This window comes from Sycon ciliatum, chromosome 7, assembly GCF_964019385.1.
Source record: "Sycon ciliatum chromosome 7, ocSycCili1.1, whole genome shotgun sequence".
In the NCBI taxonomy this organism is placed as follows: domain Eukaryota; kingdom Metazoa; phylum Porifera; class Calcarea; order Leucosolenida; family Sycettidae; genus Sycon; species Sycon ciliatum.
In genome coordinates, this window is record NC_088649.1 from 22702136 (window position 1) to 22728153 (window position 26018).

Genomic DNA, 26018 nt, shown 5'->3' on the forward strand with positions numbered 1-26018 from the left:
CACTTGACATTGTTCATAGAAACATCGCAATGCTAGATCGAAAGATCAAGCATGAAGAGTCAGAGACCAAGAGCAAGGGAGAGTCGGAGTGACTCTCTCAGGATCGAGAGTGAATCCAGTGAGTAGTGAGCTCCCCGAGAGTCGAGGATGAATGCCAGCAAAATAGCTTCTTCTATACGCTATTAGTATCTTATCAGAAGTAGGTAACACCGGCAAGAATACGTAAGTAGTATTGCGGCATTTCAAACAGTGGTGCAATCAGCCAAACTAGAATATATTAAAATGATGAATACGGGGAGCCCGCTCACCCAAATATGAATATCAGTCATCTCCACATGCTTGTCTTGGTCTTGGTCTGTAATCGGGTCGGCTGTGATCGGCATTGCAGCAGGCTGGAAGTGTAGCTGTGCCGTTCTTGTAGCTTCACCCAATATTGACTCTTCCCCAAAATGCGTAGATGCTGACGGCAGAGCCGTTTTCCCACCAAAAGGGTACAGAGTCCACAGTACGCAGAGCACTGCAGACCCATTACATCGTACAACGTGAGAAGAGGCGCCACTCTTTCTCAACTAGCAAGGGTATCAGCTCCCTTGCAGGACTAAGCATGGTCTCCTCAAGCTGAACAGTTTTAGTGAGTAGAACGCTGACGACTGTACTGAAGGTGCCGTCGTATTACAACACTTGGTGACCTCTGCCACAAGTTGTAAGCCATGATTGCTCAACTAACGAAAGTGCCAAATCCCTTGCATGACTGCTCAGGGTTCTTACAGAACTCTAGAATATTTTGGAGTCCAGCTTTTGACTTGCTGGAGCGAAAGTGCCGAATCCCTCGCAGGACTACTCAGGGTTCTCACATAACTCTAGAATATTTTGGAGTCCAGCTTTTGACTGGCTGGAGCTCAGTGCATGGTCATTTTCACGACAAGTCTGGCCCTGGTCATGATATGCGTGTGTGTGTGTGTGTGTGTGTGTGTGTGTGTGTGTGTGTGTGTGTGTGTGTGTATGTGTGTGTGTGTGTGCGTGTGTGTGTGTGTGTGTGTGTGTGTGTGTGTGTGTGTGTGTGTGTGTCAGGGCCTGCTGGAGAGCCGGGTCAGCCGGGTCACGCACCCGGCTGGGGAACTGCACGACCTGGCTGAACAGATAACACCGGGTCCAGTCTGACCCGGCTGAAAAATGTCTCAAACTGACAATGGATTCCTAAAATACCGATATTTTACGACTCGTGGACCCCATCTGTTGGAAATCTAGCGCAACCGTACACACTACTGTTTTCTGCGTTTTGAGCAGGCTTTTTGGTTGTTTTTCTGCCGGATGGTCTGACCCGGCTGGTCTGCATGCGCCAGGTACACTCTGACCGGGCTGTGCTGAATGTCTAGAGCAGGCCCTGTGTGTGTGTGTGTGTGCATGCGTGCATGCATGTGTGTGTGCGTGCGCACGTGTGTGTGTGTGTGTGTGTGTGTGTGTGTGTGTGTCTTAGCGAATCAATTTATAGACTCGAAGGGAGAGGCAAGGATTAATTTATAGAAAAGAAAAGGACCCAGGATGTACAAGTTACGCTATCATGTCCACTAACACCACCAGTTAAAACAATCAGCTCATGCCAGACCAATGCACGATACTCACCGACGGTACTGACGTTCTACAACTAACTGGCTACCAGCTCTAGCATGTCTTGGATTCGCACTCCAATGCACAATCTGGACCATGATACGCACTTCTGGTGCTAGTGAACATTATAGCTTAACTTGTACTTCCTTTTCAAAATCTTGAAGGACGCTTCACACAGCTTCATTGTACTGGAATAGGTTGCAGGCAATCTGCCTGCACTCAAGAGAGCACTGCATTTCACACAACTCCATTACACGTGTCGTTTCAACCGTTCGGTCTTCATGAGCATCATCAGTAATGGGGTGGACATGAAAAACAGCAGTATACAACAAGGAAGTAAAGCGCGGTACCTAGTGAGAGCGGGAGTAGAAAAGTGCAAAGCGTAACAGTTTTACTTGTAGTTCCTTGGTCCTTTTCTTCACTATAAATTGAATCAAGCTATCAACTAAATATTATTTAAAGTTGATAGAAAAGAAAAGGACCAAGAAAGTAAAAGTAACGCTATAAAGTCCACTAACACCACCAGATACCAAACAATCAGCTCATTGTCCTATGGGCTTTTCCTTTTCTATCTATTTATCCTTGGCTCTCCATCCGAGTCCATATTTCAAGTTCCTGAAACTGGTTGATATGCGCGTCACTCAAAAATATGCGTTCTTGCATCTTCATACTTGAAATATAGTATAAGAAGATGCAAGAACAAGAAAACCTGATATCACCAGGTTTTCCTGTGTTTTTAATGATACATTGAAATCTTCCACACGACTTTATTCTCTTTCCTTTCTCGCTTTAGGTTGTCCACGGATTAATATTACCGGTGGTACAGTGACTTACAACGATGAAACTCGCTTCGGCTCTGTGGCACATTTCGACTGTGGCAAAACGATGAGCCTGGCAGGCCCAGCCAAGTCTGCAGTGTGCGTCGGAGATCCGTCAGCGGCTGACTTTGCTAAGTGGAATGCCACTAACAGGTGCATAGGTTAGAGGACATTGCTGCTGTACATGTATATCGTATTAGATCATGACCAGTGTAGCTTTCTTAAATGTCTGTAGCCTTAGGAGAAAAGTAGCAGAAATTGAAGACTTTATCTCAACCCGTGGAGTACACATCCTAGGCGTTGCGGAAACTTGGCTGTCAGCCGATGTAACAGACAGAGAAGTAAACATTCCTCATTTCAGTGTGTTCCGCAAAGATCGGGAAGGCAGGCAAGGAGGCGGTGTTGCCTTCTACTGTCATACGTCCTTGCAAGTCCGTCGAAGACGTGACCTCGAGTGTGAGCTGGAGATGCTGTGGCTGGAGATTCTAGCCCCAGGTCGACCAGGCAATGAGACGGTCTTACTGGGCTGCTGCTATCGACCACCTAGCGAATCTGCGGGCTACTGGGATGGGCTGGAGTCAAACCTAGAGACTGCCTGCAGTGGACCGCAGACCACAACTGTGCTAGTAGGAGACTTCAACGTAAACTTTAATGATGCCCATGCTGTGACTCCTTTGCATCATGTACTCAACCAGTTTAACCTTCGCAACCACGTCACATCTCCTACCCGAGTAACCAGCAGTACTGCCACACTACTGGATCTATTCTTGTCTACCACCCCGATCCAGGGTGTTTGCGAGACCATACATTTGGATATCAGTGACCACTCTGCAATACTTGCCAGGCTGCCAATTTCAGCAAGTCACCACTTGAAGGGACAGCATCTGCGCAAGACTCGCTGTTTGCACAAAGTGGATTGGAATATGTTTACATGTGACCTGGAGAAGACGCTAACTACCTGTGACTCTGTCTGTGTGGATGTGCTTGCGTCGTCACTCACTGCGGGAATCCAGACCACTCAAGACAAACATGCTCCACTTCGGGAACGGCGCCGCAAATCTCGACGTCCTTGCCCCTGGATTACAGATGAGTTAGTGGCAAGTGTTCGTGAACGGAACCGGGCGCATCGTCTCTGGCTCCGAGACAAAACCGATCAGAACCTTCAAGAAGCACACCGATCAGCTCGCTCCAAAGCACGGAAGTTGGACAGGAGTCTGCGCAACTTGTACTTCACTAAGAGATGTGATACATCAGATCAACGGCAACTTTGGGCTGTCATGAACGATGTCACAGGCCGACAGAAGACACGGAAAGAACCTGAAGCGCCGCTTGAGTCACTCAGTAAATTGTTTGGAGACATTGTGCATGACCCTATGCGGCCACCTGAGCTGCATATACCACATGGTCCAGCCTCTGCATCTAGCTTCTCAACATTTCAGCCGGTAAGCGTGTCTGATGTTGCACAATGCTTGCAAACTGTGAGTCCTCACAAAGCATCTGGGAGTGACAACATTCCTGGAATTGTACTGCAGCAGTGTTCACATGTCCTGGCACCTCCATTTACCACCCTAGTCAATGCATCCTTGACATCAGGTACTGTGCCAGTGTGTTTTAAAACATCACACATTAGTCCACTGTTCAAGAGTGGCGATGCAACATCCCCTACTAACTATAGACCAGTGTCATTGCTCCCTATTCTGTCCCGGATTTTGGAGTTCTTTGTAAAGAAGCAACTCACAGCATACCTCACGCAACATAGCATATTACCTAGCAGTCAGTTTGCCTACAGGAAAATGCACTCTACCGAAGATGCATTAGTTCTAGCCGCCAACCGTTGGCTGTTGGCCAAACAAGAGCGAAAATACACAGGTATTGTGATGGTTGACATGTCAAAAGCGTTTGACCGTGTCCAACATCAACGTCTGATTGATAAACTATTCACCCTGGGAGTCAATGGCAGAGTATTGTTATGGTTGGCTAGCTATCTGTCTGGTCGTACTCAACGTGTCAAGGTGTGTGAGGCTCTTTCTGATGCAGTCCCATGCTCAAGAGGTGTGCCCCAAGGCAGTGCTCTTGGGCCGCTTCTCTTTGTCCTTTACACGAGTGACATTTCCGACGTCATACCTTGCATTGTTGTTCATCAGGAGTTCGCGGACGACATCATCCTAGATTATTCTGATTCAGATCTGGACACTGTTTGCAAGACGTTGACTACGGCTGTGACACGTCTGTCTGACTGGCTCTCCGAAATTGGGCTTCTGCTGAATACCGGCAAAACCCAAGTCATGGTAATTCAACCTCGGGGACTCACTGGCGACATACCAGTCGTGAAATGTAAGGATCAAGCCTTAACTGTTACCTCCACTGCCAAATACCTTGGCGTAACCATTGATGACCAGCTATCCTGGCAGCCCCATGTCTCCAGTGTTGTGCAGAAGGCGTCAGTCGCCATCAGCCAGCTATGGCGCCATGGGCGATCTCTGCCCATAAGAGCCCGCAGACTTTGGTACATTGGCATTGTGCAAGCACGACTAACGTACGCATCCAATGCATTCTTCCCGTCGCTGACACAGCAGCTGCAGAGTCGTTTAATCAAATCCAGCAAATCCGGAATTCGTGCAATTTTCCGACTCTCCAGCCGTGCATCCACAGCCCCCCTCCTCGTGCGCTTATCTATTCGATCCCTAACTCACATTTTTAACTACAAGGTTTTATTTTTTGTTTTCCGTTGCCTACATGATCTTGCAAGTCCTCTTTTCTGCACCTACTTTCAGTTGATGGCTAACACAGGCCAAGCATCCCGGGATGATCGCCGAATTACTCGAGGACAGGAGCAGCGGCTACTGCAAGTGCCTTTCCTTCCTGGACCTTCCGGTCGTCAGTCATTGACATTTGTGGGAAGCACTCTTTGGAATTCCCTTCCCAGCGATATTCGCCTCCACAGTGCGGCGGTTGCCTTTAAACTGGCTCTGAACAGAATTAATAATTTGTAACCACCTTGCTCGGCATCCCTACACATTACTGCATGTTTTCTCGGTGTTTTCTTCACTGCATGCTTACACATACACACACCCATTTGAATTATATACAAACTTTGTGCTTTGGAATTATCATGATTGTTATGATTCTTTTTAATATTTCCTTCTCTCATAATATTATATTCATTCTTAGCAGAAACCGGAGGTTTTTCCTCTGGTGAGAAGGCAGAATTGCCTGTGCTCTAAACGAATTCAAATAAAAGAAACAAACAAACAAACAAACATGTGTGCAGGTGAAGAACTCATTCAGTGCGCTTTCTACTGTCACACTACGCCTTTTTTACATGTTTAGATCGCGATATACGAGCATTGACCAATGAGTTGCCCTTCTCCACAACATGCATGCGCGGTGTGCATCCATGTAGTACTGTAAAAGCCATAATATTATATATATATATATATATATATATACTCAATCTGCGGACAGCATGCTGTTTCGTTCTTTTTGAACTCATCAGCGCAGCACAGAGGAAATGAGGCCGAACCTGATATATATATATATATATATATATATATATATATATATATATATATATATATATATATATATATATATATATATATATATATATATATATATATATATATATATATATATATATATAGAACAATAGAAGTATTTCTTGCGTCGGCAAAAAGTGCTCAATGTCCTAAGACAGAGCGGGGTTATACACTCAGACACAAAGGATCTCCAAGTTTCTCAGTGTTGCTACTCTGAGTTTCGTGCAAAAGCACTCTTCAGGCAACTTACTCTTCTCTCACATCAGTATCCCTTTACATACCAGAAAAGACGAAAAGAAGCACCCTAGGTGGGAATCACAGGTGGAGAAAAGAAGCACGCTAGCCAGTCTAGGTGGGAATCACAGGTGAAGATAAATGTGGCAAGTGTGGTAGTGTGAGCAATCGCGCAGGCCGGGTGGTGTGCATAAAGTGAAGTAGGATGCATGCACATTAGATAGCAGGAGTTCTGTATATGTGTAACAGATAGCAAGCGCAGTCTACAGTTCAGGTCACCTCCGATAGGAGGTACTTGGTGCTGTGGCGACATTTTGTGACCAGGCTGCATCTGGTGTTGAGGAGCGATGCCTTGTCACTCTTCATTATGGTGATCTTCTCCGATAGGCATAGGTTGCACCGCTTCGAGGTTCTTTTGTAGGCGCTGGATCTCTGCCTGATTCTCCACGAGATGTTGACGTCTTCACCTGCCTCCTTCAATGCCCATGCATGCTTTGACAATTCTGTGCTGTTTCTGTGTGGGGCATTCCGGAACGATGACGTGTGGTTGTTGAACCGGAGTTTGAACGGGGTTTCGGAGATGCCGATATACTTCTTCCGGCTGAGATTGGAGTCCACTGTAGCTTCGTACACTATCTCGCTGGCGTTGCAGTCCCCGTTGAGTGGGCAGTTTGCTTTGATACGGCAGTTACATCTCTTTTCTTCCGGCTGTCTGAGGACTTTCGCGTTGTGGCCCTTGATTATCGAGGCTAAGTTAGGCGAACAGCTGTAGCTGACTTTGATCGTGTTTTTGTTAAATATTTTTCTGAGGGCAGATCCTTCTGGGAAATGGCGCTTGACAAGTCTCAGGAATGTCGCGCCAACATCAGTCTTCACGGATTGGCTGTACGGTGGGTTAAACCAAATGATGGTCCTCTTCCGATTCTTTTTCCTCCTGGCTTGTCCTTCTGTGTTCGCCAGTTCCTCGTTATAGACGAGTGCGTAGTTGAAGCCACTTTTTGAGAGAGCTGCAGCGTACGTGGGGGCAGCCTCTTCAAAGAGAAAATATTTAACAAAAACACGATCAAAGTCAGCTACAGCTGTTCGCCTAACTTAGCCTCAATAATCAAGGGCCACAACGCGAAAGTCCTCAGACAGCCGGAAGAAAAGAGATGTAACTGCCGTATCAAAGCAAACTGCCCACTCAACGGGGACTGCAACGCCAGCGAGATAGTGTACGAAGCTACAGTGGACTCCAATCTCAGCCGGAAGAAGTATATCGGCATCTCCGAAACCCCGTTCAAACTCCGGTTCAACAACCACACGTCATCGTTCCGGAATGCCCCACACAGAAACAGCACAGAATTGTCAAAGCATGCATGGGCATTGAAGGAGGCAGGTGAAGACGTCAACATCTCGTGGAGAATCAGGCAGAGATCCAGCGCCTACAAAAGAACCTCGAAGCGGTGCAACCTATGCCTATCGGAGAAGATCACCATAATGAAGAGTGACAAGGCATCGCTCCTCAACACCAGATGCAGCCTGGTCACAAAATGTCGCCACAGCACCAAGTACCTCCTATCGGAGGTGACCTGAACTGTAGACTGCGCTTGCTATCTGTTACACATATACAGAACTCCTGCTATCTAATGTGCATGCATCCTACTTCACTTTATGCACACCACCCGGCCTGCGCGATTGCTCACACTACCACACTTGCCACATTTATCTTCACCTGTGATTCCCACCTAGACTGGCTAGCGTGCTTCTTTTCTCCACCTGTGATTCCCACCTAGGGTGCTTCTTTTCGTCTTTTCTGGTATGTAAAGGGATACTGATGTGAGAGAAGAGTAAGTTGCCTGAAGAGTGCTTTTGCACGAAACTCAGAGTAGCAACACTGAGAAACTTGGAGCGTCAGGCGAAATAGCACGTCATAGTACATTTGAGATCAGCGGGAAGAAGATGACGACGTCCACTAATTTAGTATCTGTGCACACGAATCTGCTGTGTGTGTGACTCTGTGTGTCAGCTATGATATCATCTTCTGTGGTTCCATGCCTAGCATGTACGTCTGAACCATCCTGCAAAGTTTGAATGACGTAGGTTGAGCGATCGCTCCGCGAAACATACTTTTTGAAATTCTCTCCATAGTATATCTTCCACCATTGAAATTTTGAATTTCTTCAAAAAAAGTGCTGAGATGGGTGGCTTGCAACCTCGATATGGCATGTTCCAGGCATGGTTTGGAGCCATCTTCTGTTGAAGTAGTGGCGGGGAACTGCCCTGCAACTGCTACAACAAAAAATGATTCGATCTGAGAAAGGGTGAGACCGCGAATCTCGGTTGAATATTGAGTATTTCAAGCCTTTTCACGACGAAGATGGAGTTCTTTTTGGAGATGGACGTCGCGGCAAGGGACATGGTGTCCGACTTCTGGCGTCTGGTGAAGCCAGGGATCATTTTTCCAGTCAGGTCGGCAGCCTAACCGTCGGTAAGCTTGTGTTTGGATCCCGTTCTGCTCGATGTGGTAGATCACAAACAATTTGATATCGCACAAATTGATCTCAGCATCGTGCGTACGGTATTTTATATTCAGAAAATCCCAAAGTGTCTGTGTGTGGCCGTCCTATGCCACGAGAAACTCCAATCAGGCTTCTATGTCCTCTGCCTTCATGATTGAATGTCCACTTCGTTTGAACAACGAACACAACAATCGAGGACGGCTTTGCAATGAAAAATACAGCTATACTGGAGCTGAAAAAAACGGAGAAAAAAACGTGCTCAGGATGAGACTCGAGTACACGCATACTCTCCCCGCAGGTGAAACGCAAATTTTTGTGAAAAATGCGTGACGCCGACTGACCAGTAATTTCGCCTGACGATCCTTTGTGTCTGAGTGTATATATATATATATATATATATATATATATATATATATATATATATACACACAACAACAAGGTTGTCAATTTCATAATACTAAAAGCTTTTCACCCATTTTCATCAGTAGTTACATGGGAATGAGCAAGAACGAAAACGAAGCCAGTATTTATACTGGGGGTAGAGAATCAGCAAGAATATTCTTACGCGCCTCAAGTTCACACTACACTACCATAAGAATGTATGGAGCAGTGGAAAAATGCGGGAAACAACACATGAGGGGAATGCAGTACCAGAACAAACACGTGATAAAGTTGTCAGTCCGGTTGCAGCTTGAACAGCCGTACATTCGCAGTTTGAGGCCAGAGCTGTGTCGACAAAAGAAGCACATCAAGGTGCTACGGCTGTTCAAGCTGCAACCGGACTGACAACTTTATCACGTGTTTGTTCTGGTACTGCATTCCCCTCATGTGTTGTTTCCCGCATTTTTCCACTGCTCCATACATTCTTATGGTAGTGTAGTGTGAACTTGAGGCGCGTAAGAATATTCTTGCTGATTCTCTACCCCCAGTATAAATACTGGCTTCGTTTTCGTTCTTGCTCATTCCCATGTAACTACTGATGAAAATGGGTGAAAAGCTTTTAGTATTATGAAATTGACAACCTTGTTGTTGTGTGTATATAAATTTTGTTCGCCTACATCTCTATTTAATATATATATATATATATATATATATATATATATATATATATATATATATATATATATGACGAGTCCACAAAGGACGAAACAGTTCTGTCCGCAGATTGAGTATTTCGCTCCTGCTCTTGTAGCAGTTGAGCACTCTTGCGTGGGGTAGTGCCTTTGCTGTTTGCGTAATGCAGAGCTCACTGACTTGTCAGTTTGAGCACTCTGGCAAGGTACGTTCGGACCTGATTGGAAATTTTTATTTCCATTGCTATCCGGTTCGGCCTCATTTCCTCTGTGCTGCGCTGACGAGTCCACAAAGGACGAAACAGTTCTGTCCGCAGATTGAGTATATATATATATATATATATAACGAAGTGCTAACTCTAACTAACGAGTTAACGAGGAGCAATCTGTCGTTAAAATAGAAATCGTTATCCAAAAATCTATACATATACTGTTCTATTGAGCGCTGAGAATGCGTGAGAATCGTTACCTTTGGTACACGTAAACTAGTCAATTTTGGGAAATCGTTATGTGTTGTAGTATGTTATTTTGTATACGTCGTGTGTACGTCATGTTGGTGCATGCGCGTGTTGCTGTGGTGTGAAAAGCTGTCTTCGTCTTGAGTTCAGCTTGAGTTCGTCATGTCTAGTTGTGTTTCGTCGTCGTGTTAATAAACAGTCTTCTAAATGTAGTTATCGTCGTCCCACTGTGGAGATGGCACGGGACTGTTACAACATATGCGCCTCGTTAGAACAATGGCGTTTACAGAATAATGTAGTGTATACAGGGTTCTAGCCAGGTCAAAAATGAGTATGGGGCCAGGCAGGGGAACACTCACCGTGTAACCCAATTTTTGACTCTCCAGAATTGTCTTGTCATGGAAAATGCAACGTACAGGGGCAAACCCCTGACTTCACCCCGGACGCATATGCCGTACAAACCCACTAGTATTTTACTGCCAACTTCATTTTCGTTCAGTGGCATGAAAAACACAAAAAAATCGACAAATGAGCAGGGCACTCTGAAACAGAGTAAGGGGTGTGGGTTTGGCTAGAATTCTACTATATCATACATTGCAGTGCATTCAAACTGTAGATCTACCACGCACAGCACAGACTGACCCTGTTCATGTTTCACTAGAGTTCTACACGTGCTCGGAGTGCATTTTCCAATTCCCTGCTCGTTACGGCACTGCCTAGTGTGAGCACTCGCTCACATAACGTGTAATGATAGTCTCTTTGCCGCTAAATATCTCTCTCCACCGATTTACCTGCACAAGGGGGAACATCATAATCAGCCTTTCAATGTAATTCGGTTGTGCAATGGCATACTTCCCTGTAACTTTAATCCTCTTTTCCGTCTGGCGTTAGGTTGTCCACGGATTAATATTACTGGTGGCACAGTGACATACAGCGATGAAACTCGCATTGACTCAGTGGCGCATTTCGCATGTGGAGCAAAGCTGATGTTATCAGTTCCAGCAGCGTCTGCAGTGTGCGTCGCAGATCCGTCGGTGGCTGACTTTGCTAAGTGGAATGACACTAACAAGTGCATAGGTGAGGGGACATTACTGCGGTATGCGTATGCAGATGAATCACTCATTGATTGCACTTTCTATAATGTAAAATATGTAAAAACAATGAAATGGTTATCACCCTTGTGACGCTACTTATCCTTATGTTACAATGAACAGCTTCAAACTAGGAATCGTGCACCACGTATCAGTTTTTTAAGATGAAGTATTCATGGTGTCGGTCTAGCTGATCCTATAGGGCTTGAAAGTGATGACGTCAAAAGTCAAAATCTAACGAGAAAATAATGACCTTTGGGTCCACTTGGGTCCAGTTTTTGTATGGGTTCATACACGTTTGGGTGGTTTTCCTTCGCAGCATAGTGACACATCCACCGGTATGTATGGGTCGACGACCGGGAAGGCTTAGTCCAATCACTATTGGTGGATGTGTCACTATGCTGCGAAGGAAAACTACCAAACGTGTGTGGACCCATACACAAACTGGACCCAAGTGGATCCAAAGGGCGTTATCTGTCGTTAGATTTTGACTTCTGACATTATCACTTTCAAGCCCTATTGATTTCTCTTTTGGAACTATTCTCCCCTCGCCGCTTTTTCTATACGTTTATAGTATGTCTGTTCTGTTGAACGTGGCTCATGTAATAATTTTTCGGCCTACCACGTTTTTTTCTAAGGCTAGATGTAAACCCGTCGTCGGTCAAGCGATAGGCAGGAGAGAAGGGACGTCAGTATCCCCTTCTCTCACTCTTCTGCTCTGCATTTCGGATGACTCGTACAACATGTAGAAGAGGATGAAAGAATGCGCTGCAGCTCCGAGCTTTTTTTTCTTCCCGCACGGGGCCATCATCAGGCAGCAGTGATGAGATAAATCCAGATGCCGGTTTATAACAATTATAGATGATTCATACTAACTATTGGTGATTAAAGCACCACTGGCCACAAGCGAACGTCCCTGGCTCGAGTCCTGATGGTGACAGTCTACTTTTCTTCTTCAGACTTTTTTTCCATATGGGAACAATGGGAGGATAAAGGTTATTAATCCTTTGGATTTGAAGTTCTGCGTCCACGATTTGAAGTTTTCCCAATCATTAAAAAGTTAAATTAGGCATTGATGGAAACGTTGGTTGTGCTCTCGATGCAGACTTGGATGAATGCCTTAGCAACAAGACGCACAGCTGCAGCGCAGACAGTGCCTGCTTCAAGACTGCCGGCTCCTACGAGTGCTGCCCTCTAGGCCAGAGCTGGCAGGCCACATCTTGTTCTGGTAAGTCGTAAAACTTGCACACGTGCACAGCACATGTGAGCCAATGATCAGAACCACAATAAAAAAGTAAAAAAATAAATAAAAAATTACACCGTAACTTGTACTTCCATGGTCCATTTTATTTTTTATAAAAAAATTCACGGTTCGCGTGAGATTCGGCCAAAGGCTGAGTTCTCTGCATCCGCAGGAACACCACCACACTCTTGGATCAATAGTCACACCTTAATTCCCAACAGTTTTTCAGAAGCTGGTTCAGTAAAGCCTGCCGAGGCGACCGCCTGTCGCAAACCATTACTGCAACCGGGACCAAGGGAAGCTATTTCCTATCAAATGACCCTGGACATGGTACATGGTACATGCTTGTTTATATACAGTTAATTTTGCATATAACGACACTCGGCGGGGCATCGGAAAAGTATCCTTTTTCGTGAAGTGTCGTTATACCCGAAGTCTCATTATAGTTATGTATTACAGTTAGATGGGACTTTGCTCTGGGCTTGGAAATTCTGTCGTTATTCGCGACTTGTCATTAAATTCGCAGTCTTTACTAGCGAAGTTAACTGTATGCATGTTTTCTGCATGTTTCTATGTGTACGTGTATATGTGTGTGAGAGTGTGTGTGTGTGTGTGTGTGTGTGTGTGTGTGTGTGTGTGTGTGTGTGTGTGTGTGTGTGTGTGTGTTTTCATACAGCAATCAAAGACTACTGCCCAGAGGCGCAACAATTAAATGGTCAAGTGACAGGCACGAGTCGAAGCAGAGGCGGCACTGTTCAGGTAACCTGCAATAAGGGATTCTTCTCAGCTTCCAGTGGATCGACACTCGCATGCGAAGCATTTGAAAAGAGCGCTGGGAAGTGGAATGGCTCAGTGACATGTGTAGGTATGTGACAGGTTTTTGCATGGCTTCTACTAGTTCCACCCTGCACATGGAATTGAACTTGCATTTCAATAATAATAGGGAATTCCCCCTAGAATATCTCACAAGTACAGACAGGGACTATCTTTATTTATCAAATACAGTCGACCTACCCTTATAACGATATTTGCGTCACACCAAGAAATATTGTTATAAGGGTAATATTGTTATAGGGGTAACTGCTACAAACTGGTTTATTTCATACACATACGTCATAATGCATGAATTCTGCTCATTTTTTACACTCTTCATAGCATAAAAAACTGACGTACATGCATATTATATTATGTGCACAGCAAGGTGCCCACTGGTGGCGCCCCCATTGCATGTCGTCATGTCCCAGCAACTTATCAAGTGAAGCTTGCCCTACCTGGATAGTGGGCTCTACATGTTGCCTGCTAGATATTGTTATAGAATGGAAAATGTCGAGTGGTCAGCCCATTTTATATCGTTATAGGGGTAATATCGTTATAGCAATATTGTTATAGAGGTAAGGCATTGTATACACAAGTCAATGGAGTGATTTGGTTTGGCAGAAAAATATCGTTATAAGGGTAATATCGTTATACAGGTTATTGTTATAAGGGTAGGTCGACTGTATACCACTCTTTGGTCTAGAAAGATTACTTTTTGATATTACAATGAGAGTGGATAATCAACGGCTTGTCCACCAACTCTTTTACGTAACTTCGTGTACGTCGTGTGTACGTGGTGTTAATGCATGCGAGTGTTGCTGGTGTGCGAAAAAGCAGTCTTCGTCTTGAGTTCGTCATGTCCAGTAGGCGTATCGTAATAAATAGTCTTCTAAAGTCACCCAGGCACTCAGGTCACGTCACATATCACAGTACCCACGATCCACAGCACACTCCTCCGGATCTAAGACTGCCGTCACATCCTACTATCAGCGCCCACCAAAACAATCAACAACCCTACGAGCGGCATCCAGAACAAAATGCAAAGCCCTTTATGTGGGAAACGTCCACCCTGGATGTTCTGCGGAGAGCATTGAGAAGTGGTGTAGCGGCAGGGGAGTCTCCGTAATAAAATGTTCAGTTTCGGAAACGAAGTACTTCGGACAGGCTTTTGCCCACGTGGTTCTCCCGGAATCCGACCTTGAACGATCTATGTCTGCCGACTTTCGTCCAGAAACGCTGCGTGTACGAGAATGGCGATTCGCATCTGACCGCATTGCTACCTCCTACAACTAACTATGACTTCACCCACTCTCTCTCTCTCAGCCACCACCTTTTTGCCCCACTGTGGAACTCATGCAGCATGATTTTATAAGTAACCTTGTCTTCCTCAACACTACTGGAACACTGAATCCACTGGCCCGTCCCTTTTATCCTCCCATCCATACTGCCCTTACCATCCTTTCCCTCAACTGCCGCTCAGTGGTCAACGAAGTAGCGGAACTCACTGTTATGTGCAACATCTACTCTCCGGAGGTTATATGTTTGTGTGAAACATGGTTGTCCCCTGCCAACCTCTTCTCATTGGCAGGCTACAGAGTTCATCGACTGGATCGTCCCACCTCTAATATTCGATCAGACAATCCTACCAGAGGTTATGGTGGGGTAGCCATACTGGTGAAAGGTGGCTCCTTTACATCGGTGAAGCCTCTGGCGAATCTTCAGCAACCCGGCTTGGAGGCCATCTGGCTTGAACTTCGCACAGCCAACTCACCCCAACGTCCACTCATAGTCTGCGCCACCTACCGACCTCCTGGTGGTACCCTGGCGGATATCCAGGCCTATTCTGATGGTCTGGAAGACTGCCTTCTGTCACTTAATCTATCTGAATCCACACTACTCCTCACCGGTGACTTCAATGCCCATAACTCGAGCAGGTTGGCTGGTGATCGGACAACCCCGGTGGGTCAGTGCCTTGAAACTGCCTTCAGGTGCTTCGGATTAGAGCAACTGGTCAACTTCCCTACGCACTGGAGCCCAAGTGGCCGGTCATCTTGCTTGGACCTCATCGTCACAAATTCACCCCAGCAGTTCCTCTCCGTTGATTCAGCCGCTCCACTGGGTAGCTCTGACCACGTGCAGCTCATCTGTCGAGTCCGTCTCCCTGTCACGTCCAAAAATCCAACCCTACAACATCACTTCCTCCCAACATCTACCCCTACACCCCCAGGTTACAATTTCAAGTTGGTGCCACGTTGCGTATGGGATGACCTGAATGCTGAACTGGCTGATGTCCACTGGAAATGTCACCGCTGCAGCTCGCACATGGATGACGCTCTTTCGTCTTTCCACTCTATTCTTAGCAGGGCCATGGAGAAGCACCTCGGGTACTTCTTCCGGCGTCCACTCTCCCCCTCATGCCGACGTTTAGGTCAGCCACCTTGGGTTGATGCCCCCCTCCGTGCCGCCATTAAGGCAAAGCACGATTTCTACAGTATGTGCAAGAAATACCCAACCCAGCTTAACATGCATGTATATCGATCTCAACGGAACTTGGTGAAGAGTCTGACTCGATCGAAATACCGGGGATTCATTCGGTCCGTACAAGCTACGCTGCAGGACAAAAACCGCCCATCACTGTTTCAGGTTGTGAACAAATTAAAAAATCATAAAGTATCTCGTGACATCCCGACACTCACCATTAGTTCTTCGCAGCAGGCTACTACCTCTTCAGCTAAAGCCACTGCATTGAACCCTCAGTTCGCCTCAGTGGCCGTGCCTGATGACCCTTCTCTACCCATTCCCCCCATTGCCGAGGAGTCGGATGAGGTTGACCGCCTCACATCTGTCTTTACTACGACTGCTGCCATCCGACGTTACATTCGAAAGCTACCGTCTGACAAGGCACCGGGCCCAGACGACATCACTAATCTGGTATTAAAGTCCCTTGCGCCCTCAATAGCATACCCCTTATGTCTGATTTTCAACCTATCATTCCGCACTGGTCGTTTTCCCTCTGCATGGAAAACAGCTAATGTTATACCAATCTACAAGAAAGGGTCCCGCCACGAAGCATCAAACTACCGTCCGATATCTCTACTGTCCTGTGTTTCCAAACTCTGTGAGCGCGTTTTCTACGACTAATTATACTGTCATGTCTCGTCACGTTTGAGTTCAGCTCAGTCCGGATTTCGCAGAGGCGATTCTACCACCCTCCAGCTGACGCGCCTGGTGCAATTAGTGTGTTGACATCGGGATGCTGGAGATCTAGTCGGGATCTGTTTTTTTCGATCTTGCCAAGGTCTTCGATACCGTCTGGCACCGGGGGCTTTTGGCCAAGCTTCGTGGATCATTTACTGTAGACGGCAATCCCCTGCTATGGCTGACATCTTACCTAACTGGGCGAACGCAGTACGTCACGGCACATGGGACGTCCTCGGCCGACACAACAGTACTATCCGGAGTTCCCCAGGGTTCCATCCTCGGCCCCCTTCTTTTTATTTAATACGTCAATGATCTGCCCGCAGCTGCCTCGGGCACATCACTGTTCGCAGACGACACAACGCTCCTACGGGCATCTCCTAACATCACTGGCCTGATGAGTAACCTAGCTAACAGGATTCAAAGAGTAATTTCCTGGATGTCGTCTTGGCGGTTATCGCCCAATCTGTCTAAAACTAAAATCATGCTCTTTCCTTCTCAGCCCGATGTTCCGCCCCTCCTCCATCCCACTTTCCCCAGCCTATAGACATAGTCTCCAGTCATAAGCACCTTGGCATTTTCATTGACTCTAATCTTTCATGGGAACCCCACATCGATTACATATGTGAACGATCAAGTTCATCTTTAGGAATTCTCTCCTCTCACTGTTACCATCTCCCAATCTCTTGTAAACTCCTCTTTTACTCAGCTTACCTACGCCCCATTTTTGATTATGCAAATACTGCTTGGGCTGGAATTTCCACAACCCGTGCTGCCAAGCTCGAAATTCACCACAAAAAAAGTTCTCAAAATCCTCCTCCGAAAACCCCGCATGCTTCCATCTTCCACCCTTTATGCCCTTGCTGACACTACCCCTTTGTCTAAGAGACGTAATTCACATCTTGTCACCCTTAACCATTCTCTCAAACTCAATCTGTGTCCACCTCACCTCCACTGTTTCAACTGGTTCTCTTCCCGTAGCACGAGAAACTCCCTTTCCCTTCCGAAACCTTAGTCCTCCTTTCTACTTCACTCTCCCTTTGTCATTGCGTACTCTGCGTGGCTGGCACTTCCCCAAGAAGCTAAGGACCTTTCTTCCCTCCGCCTTTTTAAGAGCCTTGTCGCGCCTTGACTTTGATTTTGTGTTTCTCATTTGGTTGCAATCACTGCTTATCCATGCCGGTTCTTTTTTCTTCTCCTGCACTTCTCCCTTCCTTGCCGTGGTTGGCTAACACCCTCTCTCTTTGTACTGGCCGGTGTTCTCACTGTGCTATGAGATGCTGTGATAAATAGATAAATAAATAATAAATATATGTATGTGGTAGTAGTCATTGTCCATTGTATACGTGTGGAGATGGCACGGCGCTGGGAGCAGGTAGAACAAAGTACAGGTGCAACACTATGAACAGGGCACGCAGACAGAAGAACGAGCAGTTGTGGTTTCGTAACTCTGAGTTTCACGAACTTAATCGATCATCAGACGAAAATTGGTACTAACCCTGCCCTAAGAGTCCTGCTAAATACATGCACCATGAATGTGGCAAGCCCAGCCTAACAATTGTCATATGATATGTAGCACGATATAGAGTGCGTGAGAAAGCGTTAGTTATCTGTGGATGAACAGGGCACTGTTGACTAACGTTTCACTGCACGTGTATCCCGCTTACGATTTGCTCAGCGTGTTGTCTATACTAAACTGATGGTGATTTTTATGTGCCTCCTCAGGTGAACATAAATGCAGCGATGTCTCGCTGAAGGTCTTCAGGACGAGCACTCGAGGCGACGTGACATTTGACGCAGCCAAGGCTGAGTGCCGTAAACACTTTGCCCAGCTTCCAACGACCGACTACTCGCCCTGTTTGGCCAGCTACCAGGCGGCGGCGCAGGACAAACGGCCCATGTGGATCGGTGACGCTCATCCGCAGTACACTGGCTCCACCCCATCGCTTTCAGATGGCTCTACACCGACCGGTTTTCACCCGTTTGTGTGCATGGCTACTTGTAAGTTGATCAAAATGGGTTGTAGCACCTGGAAAAATTAATATTGGTCGTCACTTTCGGATGGCTCTACGCCGACTGGTTTCACACACTTGTATGTATGGCTACTTATAAGTTTATCGGAATGGGTTGTAGCACCTGGAGAGATACATATTGGTCGTAACTTTCGGATGGCTCTACGCCGACCGGTTTCACCTGTTTGTATGTATGGCTACTTCTATCGAACTGGGTTGTAGTACCTGGGAAGATTAATCTTCTGCTCTGCGTGCCGTACAGTACTTTTAAAATACAGTAAATCCTGGTGTAAGTGACTTCTGTGTTTAGCGACCACCTGCTCTTAACGACCGTTTTCCATGCACCGACAGTTCTACACAGACACTGTGGGACCTGGTTCTAAAGACCACCTGGCTTTAATAACGACCGCTTTTGCTTGCCCCGTGGGGTGGTCGCTTAAACCAGGTTTTACTGTATCACCCCTGCACGGCACGTCTCAAGTGCACTCACTGTTCACCGAGCGCAACTGTGGCATGTGGGTAAATCGCTCACTAGCAATACCTCTGTGTCTCACAAATGCTGTCTGTTGCTTGCTTTTCCGCGCAATTCCTAGCGCTGCATGTCCTCTTCCAGCAATGGACTCTATCACCTCTACTTTTCGGGTGAGAGGTGTTTTCACTTTTTAACACCTCCTTTTCTTAGGGCATACCATACCTCTATGTAGAAGTTTGCACCAGTTTTGCACCCTCAGTTATCACTCATTCAATTCATATCATTCATTATCTACTATCTCTACTGATGAGGTTCATTCTCTCTGGGTGCCTCCCTCCGTGTCTCTGTGTCTCTCTTCTTCTCTGTCTCTCCTTCTCTCTACATATCTCTCTTTGCCTCTCTTTCCTTCTACCTCTACCTCTATCTATCTATCTATCTATCTATTTCTCTCTCTCCCTCTCTCTCTCTCTCTCTCTCTCTCTCTCTCTCTCTCTCTCTCTCTCTCTCTCTCTCTCTCTCTCTCCCTCTCTCTCTCTCTCTCTCTCTCTCTCTCTCTCTCTCTCTATCTATCTATCCATCTATCTATCTATCTATCTATCTATCTATCTATTTCTCTTCTCTCTCCCTCTCTCTCCCTCTCTCTCTCTCTCTCTCTCTCTCTCTCTCTCTCTCTCTCTCTCTCTCTCTCTCTCTCTCTCTCTCTCTCTCCCTCTCATCTTTCTTTCTTTCTTTCTCTCTCCCTCTCTCTCTTGCTCTCTTTCTCTTTCACTCTCTTCACCCTCTGATATATTTCAGACCAGTATCTCTGTTCTAGCTCAGCCACAAAGTTCCTAACACCGAGAACACCACAGTCGTTTGCCAACTACACTCAGGCGGAACAGACATGTGCCGAGATGGGAGCTCATCTACCAGATGAAACCGAGCATTTGTGCGTGGTCGATTTTCTTCTTGAAAATAAGGACACTCGAGGGGCTTGGCTTCGAGACATGCCTATGTTGGGTCAAGCATTGGCTGTGAATGGCAATCATATGGTGGCCACAGTACAGGCAGATGACAGTCGGTCTGTGATCTGTGAAACATTGGGTAAGCGGTTTGCATGTCGGTGCTGGAAGAGGAGAGGAGAGGGTGCTTGCATGGGCATGCATGTCATTGTGGCTGTGGTTAATAGCGCGGATCCGCGTGTTGTGTGTGTGTGTGTGTTTGTGTGTGTGTGTGTGTGTATTTGTGTGTGTGTGTGTGTGTGTTTGTGTGTGTGTGTGTGTGTGTGTGTGTGTGTGTGTGTAAGTAAGTGCACATTTCCATGTGTGCTCACAGCTGTCTGTTGCCTTCATCGGTTCTACCCGATTGTTGATTCCATGAGTCAGTTGGTGACGATGCTATGGTACATGTATGCAATTCTTCTGGAACAACCCAAATGGCATGTATGGTCACAGAGGATGGCTTGAGGCATGCATAGTCTAACACACACACACACACACACACACACACACACACACACACACACACACACACACACACACACACACACACACACACACACACACACACACACACACACACACACACACACACACACACACACACACACACACACACACACACACACACACACACACACACACACACACACACACACACACACACACACACACACACACACACACACACACACACACACACACACACACACACACACACACACACACACACACACACACACACACACACACACACACACACACACACACACACACACACACACACACACACACACACACACACACACACACACACACACACACACACACACACACACACACACACACACACACACATACACATACACATACACACACACAGACACACACACACACACATACACACACACACACTATTGAGTACTAATGCATTCTGACATTTCCAAAGCATCATTTTCTTTTTTTCGACTCCTCTTCTGTGCTCAGTTCCATCGGACTATTGCCCTTATCTCTACGTTACCCACGGTAACACATCATACCCCACAGGAAGGTGGTTCGGTGCCAAGGCAACTATAGACTGCGAAGAAGGATATGTACTGTCATCGAACAGTTCGGTCGTTTGTGTGAACAGCAGCGAGTCCGCCGGAAATTGGGCCCATGTCCCTCAATGTGAGAGTAAGTCATGGCAATATGGCTGCACGGGGGATGGGAACGGCTACAGGGGGTGAGGAGGGGCGGGGGGAGGAACATGGGGAAGATAAGGGGAAAGGAGGTGAGGAAGGATGGGGGAAGGAACAGGCGGGAAGATAAGGTAAAAGGATGTGAAGAGGGCAGGGAAGAAACAGGAGGAGATAAGGTTAAAGGAGGTGAGGAGGGGCGGGGAAGAAACAGGGGAAGATAAGGGAAAGGGAGGTGAGGAGGGAGGGGGAAGGAACAGGGGGAGGTGAGGGAAATGGAGGTGAGGAAGGGGAGGGGAAAGAACATGAGGGGATGAGATAAAAGGAGGTGAGGAAGGATGGGGAAGGAACAGGGGAAGATAAGGTAAAAGGAGGTGAGGAGGGGCAGGGAAGGAACAGGGGAAGATAAGGGAAAGGGAGGTGAGGAGGGACGGAGAAGGAACAAGGGGAGATGAGGGAAAAGGAGGTGGTGATGGGCTACATGATAATTTGAAACAGTCTAGTGGACTTCAGCAAAGACTCCAAGACCTACAGAGGAGCGCACATAGCATGTACCAGGATAAGACATACATGTACTTACATCTACTGTCGTGGACATGGAAATCCAGTCGATTGAACGGGGCCGGCGCCCTCAGCGCGCACAGAACGTAAGTCGTCGCATGCAGTGCACAATCATGTTGATCCTGGCCTATGCGACCAGCAGCAGCGCATAATAATACATTACACGGCTGCGTGGCCAGTGCCCTGGGGCCGCTAGACTTGCGACCGGATTTCCATGTCCACGACAGTAGTTCAGAACTTAGTACGTTGCTGGCAATCATTCAGTATGCATGAATCTTTCCTCTACAAAGCATGTGTACACGTCAGGCAGTTGAATTTTCATTTTTATTATGGGGAGAGCTTCAACTGAGAAGAGAGAAATGGTGCCACAGCAGTTTGCATTGTGATCTGGTGATCGGTGTTGGTTGCTGTGCTAGTAGCAGGCTTAGGCTTGAAAGACTCAGCATTCGGACTGATGGTGGAAGTGTGCCTCTGTCTGGATGGAGGAGATGCCAAAGCAGCAATGAATTTCTCTGGGCACAAGCTGCTGTGGTGGGCAGGATTGCGGCAATAAAAGCACTGTTGTGTGCTGGAGCAAACACTTCTGCTTAGATACGCTCTTTCTCGCTTCCACTGTGGTGTATTGGTTGCATTCATCCTAGAAGTGCGCCTCGAACCACAAAACACACAAACTCTTTTGGGCTTCACTTTTGATGCACTGGCTGAAGCTGAGGCGACAACCAATTCCCCTTGACGCGCTGACAGATAGTGAATCATGTGATCTTTTTGGAGTCTGTCCAAGGTGATCTGCTGCTTCATTCGCTGTGATGAAGTTTGCTACTGCCCTGCATAAGTCAGCAACGGTCCAAGATTGCGGCCCCTTTTTCAGCTCCAATGCCGCATGCGTGGTGCGTGGCAATTTGTTTGTGATCATCGACACAAACGCCACTTGATTGGCACTGTCACGAAGTGCTGTGAGACTTCGCAAGTGCACTTCTAAAGCATCGTGCAATCTACGCAAGGATGGAGTAACGTTGGAAGCAGGCAGTAACTACATGATTGGCGTGTAATGCATCAATTCGAAGCTGATCATGTCCGAAACGGTTACGGAGAATGTCAAGCGCTGTTTGGTAATTGGTATCTGTTATGGGCAAGACAGCTATGGCATCCCGAGTTAAAACCGTTACAAGATCTCTGAAGTACGGCAGTTTCTGAACACCCGGCAGCCCTTGATTAGCATCGATAGAAGCAACAAACAAATCATGAAACTCAGCCCATTTCAGAAAATCACCAGAAAATGGAGGAATTTCAAATTTTGGCAATTTGACTGAACTTGATGGTGCCGTGCATGTTTGAGGTGTTGATGCTTGCATTTGTTGTACGGCTTGGTGTTGTTTGTTTAGCTGCTCTTGTGACTGTGAGACTTGCTGGTGTTGACTGTGTGTAGCAGAATGTGTACAAACCAGATCTCCTATGGATTGTTGAATACTTGACAAAATCAACCAAGATAGTATTTTGTTTGACACCCGCACCACCAGTACTCTCAGTACTACTTGATGAGCTAGTAGCAGCTTCTGGACGCCTCGGCTGCGCTCTGTACAATGGAGATAGTTTGTATTCGACAATAATTATTGTCCTTCCACTCTGCTGATTCCAGTTCCAGAGCATCATCTGAACTCCGAGTCCAGAGTCTCCGAGTCCAAAACACTGGCCAATGCATCACACGCCTCATCATACGCGTGCAATGCTACAACAATACCATCAACAAGTGCATTTAGCTTTTTTGGATCCAAGCCCACGTGTTCTGGTGACGACAAGTCGGCCCCTTGAACTCCTTCCTTCGTTATAAGGAGATCGGCCTCTGCGATGAGTTCGTCGATTGATGGTCGCAGCTGCGCCACCTTGGTCCTGCGCATGATCCGCGTGCCAGTCGTCACTGATTTCTTCAGCATATTGTCGCCAGCGTACTAGCTCGCCGATCCAAAGCAGATGAGCTGCTTACAAAAATTGTTGGGTCGAGTCTCTCTTTCTCTGAGGTCAGAATGGTGCGCACGGCTCGTTTCGCGTTCCAGTGCAGTTCATTTCCTGGGTTTCGGCACCACTTTGGGAGAGCTTCAGATTGAATTTACTACTGAAATTGCACAAGGGGTAAATCTTGTTCTTGTTGTGAACAAAGAAGGAAGAACTAAAGCGCAAGCCGCTTGCGCAGAGAGAAAAGAAAAGGAACAGAAAAGGCATGCAGGACGTAGCTTGGAGGTGAGCGCGCAGGTCTGGAATAATGTGTGCGGAGCAGGGAGTCGTACCCAAACTAGGGAGGTGACACGCCGTCTCATAACTGCTGCTGTTGCCATCACTGCTATCAAGGAGTTCGGATATGGCAGGTGCTAAAAAACTGCTGGTAGTCTTTCAAAGAATACTGGCGAGTGATGGGCTGTAAATGAAATGTGCTGCTTCGAAAATTTCAAAAACTAGACACCCATGCGGCACGCTTTGAGGTGAAGTACAGAAGACGAGTCCATCCCCATATGACCTTTCGGACTGGACTGGATGGACTATTCCAAAAATAACAACGTGTGCGAGGCAACCCCTGTGACACGGATTTCTGTGCCGTGCGTGTCACCTCCCTAGTTTGGGTACGACTCCCTGGTGCGGAGGTACTGCATAGTATAAATCTGATGAAGAGAAAACCGCATCAGTCAGCAGAAACCAGGGAGTAGTACAATACGTATATGGTATTGTACTACTCCCTGGCAGAAACAATAAACTCGCGGGCCAGCTACGGTGTGGGAACACGGAAACAAACTGTGAATGAGAACACAAACTGTGATGTGTACATTGGCTAGTACGCCTACTCTGCAGACAAGAGAAACTATTGTGTAAATAATCTCATGACCTTGAGCATCATGACAACAACGTGACAAAGCATACAAACAAATAAAGATGAAAGGAAAAGGACAAAATGTTAAGAGTTATGACAAACTGTCCACCAATGTAACCAGATCTTATACAGTCAGCGAGTGCGACAAAATGGCACAAAACTGACAAGGAGTACTGAGACATTCGGCGACCTGACCTGATCTGGTTACGTGGGTGGACAGTTTTTCATAACTCGTAACATTTTTCCTTTTCCTTTCTTCATCATAACTATATGGGCTCACCATCCGAGTTACAGAAATAAAGGTTCAGGTTTTTGTTGCAGTTGTTGTATTAAAATAGTGGTAGTGGCCTTGGCAATAACATTATAACATTTCAGCATTGTTGTATTGTTTCTTTTAGTTTGACAAAGTACAGAGGTAATTCTGCTTTCTCACCTACCCACCAAATAGCCATGGGTAACCAGGGGCTCATACAAGAGTGCTCACACCTTTGGACCTTTGGAAAGCCCATCGCCAAAGGCGATGATAGCTATAAGGCGAGGCAGTAGTTCTTGCGTCAGGATAAATCATTCGGACGGCGAAAGTCGCGGTCGCAGACACAGACAAACACTCATGGTTGGGGCTGGCTCGGTGGCTACCGACGGCTACGCTCGCACCAGTCCCTCCGGTCCTGAGCAAGGTGGCACACACACACACACACACACACACACACACACACACACACACACACACACACTCATATATACCACGCATGCACGCACCCTCCCCCCTCCCCCTTCCCAGTTGCGGATCCAGGGGGTGCGAAAGGTGCTCGCCCACCCCTCAGGTTTTCAACAACAAAAAAGCAAAAAACGGAGAATAGGAAGAAAACTATGACTGGGTCATTTCTTCTTCCTCTTTCATTTTGCCATTGCAATTTTTATGGCAGCTGTGTTCCACGACAGTCTTTTCTTTCTGGCACTGGCATACACAGACACATACACACAGACACACATACACAGACAAATGGTTCCGTAGAATGACAAATTCTGATGTATGTATTATTTACTACATAGCTCTTGTTGTCGTTGTCGTTGTGCTTGAAACCAGAAAACCTGACCTACTGTCCACTGTTCGGCAACATAACAAACGGCCAAATTGTGTACTCGAAGGATCGTGCCATGGAGTCGCTTGCCATGGCTCAGTGTCATGGTGGGTATGTTGCAATGCCCGGACCTACACTTGTGTGTCAGACACTGGCAAAGGGTGTGGGCGCGTGGGACGCCACCGCTACGTGCATACGTAAGTCGCTTAGCTCGTCTTGGCCCTGGTTCAAGCCGTCTACTGTGTATTTCCGGGTATAAGCCGGCCTTTTGCGAGGTAAACCGAAATAAATATTTTAAAA

The 26018-nt window shown here is 46.7% G+C and overlaps 2 protein-coding genes across 3 annotated transcripts in view; both read left to right on the forward strand.

Annotated features, from left to right (window-relative positions):
• Nucleotides 1-26018, forward strand: part of LOC135821185 (uncharacterized) — a 130156-nt gene that overhangs the window by 71662 nt on the left and 32476 nt on the right. Inside the window, exons 12-19 of one of the 2 annotated variants that reach the window (XM_065334253.1) lie at nucleotides 2402-2587; nucleotides 11123-11308; nucleotides 12428-12550; nucleotides 13242-13430; nucleotides 18305-18580; nucleotides 19859-20146; nucleotides 21028-21216; nucleotides 25724-25915. In XM_065334253.1, coding sequence (XP_065190325.1) covers nucleotides 2402-2587; nucleotides 11123-11308; nucleotides 12428-12550; nucleotides 13242-13430; nucleotides 18305-18580; nucleotides 19859-20146; nucleotides 21028-21216; nucleotides 25724-25915 — 1629 coding nt within the window. The remainder of the gene's footprint in view (nucleotides 1-2401; nucleotides 2588-11122; nucleotides 11309-12427; nucleotides 12551-13241; nucleotides 13431-18304; nucleotides 18581-19858; nucleotides 20147-21027; nucleotides 21217-25723; nucleotides 25916-26018) is intronic. The other variant, XM_065334254.1, reaches the window with a different exon arrangement.
• Nucleotides 2628-5655, forward strand: LOC135821184 (uncharacterized). The gene is made up of 2 exons (XM_065334252.1): nucleotides 2628-3868; nucleotides 4571-5655. Exons 1-2 carry the CDS (start codon nucleotides 2630-2632, stop codon nucleotides 5417-5419), a joined length of 2088 nt encoding a protein of 695 aa, XP_065190324.1. The 5' UTR covers nucleotides 2628-2629; the 3' UTR covers nucleotides 5420-5655.